Source organism: Tenrec ecaudatus, chromosome 4 (assembly GCF_050624435.1).
Source record: "Tenrec ecaudatus isolate mTenEca1 chromosome 4, mTenEca1.hap1, whole genome shotgun sequence".
Lineage (NCBI taxonomy): Eukaryota > Metazoa > Chordata > Mammalia > Afrosoricida > Tenrecidae > Tenrec > Tenrec ecaudatus.
In genome coordinates this window covers 65,401,841-65,403,408 of record NC_134533.1, presented here as the reverse complement: position 1 = coordinate 65,403,408, position 1,568 = coordinate 65,401,841, and the positions used below count along the sequence as shown (strand labels likewise).

General features: G+C 42.9%; 1 protein-coding gene across 1 annotated transcript; it reads left to right on the top strand.

Moving 5' to 3' along the window:
• The first annotated feature begins 219 nt into the window (after positions 1-219).
• Positions 220-1,167, top strand: LOC142446762 (olfactory receptor 56A3-like). Its single transcript, XM_075548502.1, has one exon. The coding sequence runs from the start codon at positions 220-222 to the stop codon at positions 1,165-1,167; it is 948 nt and encodes a 315-aa protein (XP_075404617.1).
• The last annotated feature ends 401 nt before the right edge of the window (positions 1,168-1,568 follow it).

The window sequence follows — 1,568 nt, the reverse complement described above, 5'->3', positions numbered from 1 at the left end:
AACCATAGAAATAACCTAGAACATGACATAAGATTAACATATACACTCAGCTGGCTCAGCATAAACTGCTAGAATCCACAAGCTACACTGCAGATTAAGAAACATAGTCTGTGCTTTTTTTTAAAAAAAGTCTGTTTTCATGTATCTCAGGTAAGTATTTAATTTTCATCCTGATTTTACAGATCACTAAAAGAAAGTTGTAAAAATATATGACATAATATGAAAACTCAACAAAATGGCACCGTCTTCACTGGGATTTCAGACTTTCTCCTGAATTGTTTTGTGAGGTCCCCAAACTGGCAGGTCTGGCTGTCCTTACCCCTCAGCCTCCTCTTCCTCCTGGCCATGGGGGCCAATGCTATTCTCCTCATCACCATCCGGCTGGAGGCCTCCCTGCACGAGCCCATGTACTACTTGCTTAGCATTCTCTCCTTGCTGGACATTGTACTCTGTCTCACTGTCATCCCAAAAGTCCTGGCCATCTTCTGGTTTGACCTCAAGTCCATCAGTTTCTCTGACTGCTTCCTTCAGATGTTCATCATGAATTGTTTCCTGTCCATGGAGTCCTGCATATTCATGATCATGGCCTATGACCGCTATGTTGCCATCTGCCACCCACTGCGGTACCCATCCATCATCACTGACCAATTTGTGATCAAGGCTGCCATTTTTGTTTTGTCCAGGAATGTCCTCATGACCTTACCCATTCCTGTCCTGTCAGGACGACTCTACTACTGTGGGGAAAATATCATTGAGAACTGCATCTGCGCCAATATGTCTGTATCAAGACTCTCCTGTGATGATGTCACCATCAATCGCCTCTACCAATTTGTTGTAGGTTGGACCCTACTAGGATCGGACCTCATCCTCATCTTCCTCTCCTACACTCTCATACTCCGAGCTGTGCTGAGACTCAAGGCAGAGGGGGCTATGACCAAGGCCCTAAGCACATGTGGCTCCCACTTCATCCTCATCCTCTTCTTCAGCACCATCCTCCTGGTCTTCATCCTTACTCATGTGGCCAAGAAGAAGGTATCCCCTGATGTACCAATCTTACTCAATGTTCTGCACCATGTCATCCCTGCAGCTCTCAATCCCATTGTTTATGGAGTGCGCACCAAGGAGATTAAGCAAGGAATTCAAAGATTACTGAAGAAGAGTTGGTAATAAAGCAGGAATTGAACTTCTGCATCCCTACAGTATGGTGATTTATGAGTCAGTAATGGGTGAGTGAGCTGAAATTTATACATATGAATTGTAATATAAAATTTAGTAAATTTGATACTGTGATTTCTTTTTCTAACCATCATGTTATTATTTAGGGTTTCACGTTGCTCTTAGCCCTTTATCATTTATTGCCAGGTTTGGATCTCACTTAAAAACTCACTGCCGTTGACTCAGTACAAATCCTATCAAACATAGTGTAATTGACCTTATGGGTTTCTGAGGTTGTAAATCTTTAGAGCGTAAAGCTTCATCTTTCTCCGCACAGGGAGGCTGGTGATTTTGAGCTGTTGACCTTGTAATTACCAGCCCAACCAAAATCTAATATGCCTTCTATTTCTTGG

What these genes read in the sequence shown, in the direction of transcription:
- LOC142446762 (XM_075548502.1), top strand. Translation starts at nt 220, where the DNA reads ATGAAAACTCAACAAAATGGCACCGTCTTCACTGGGATTTCAGACTTT.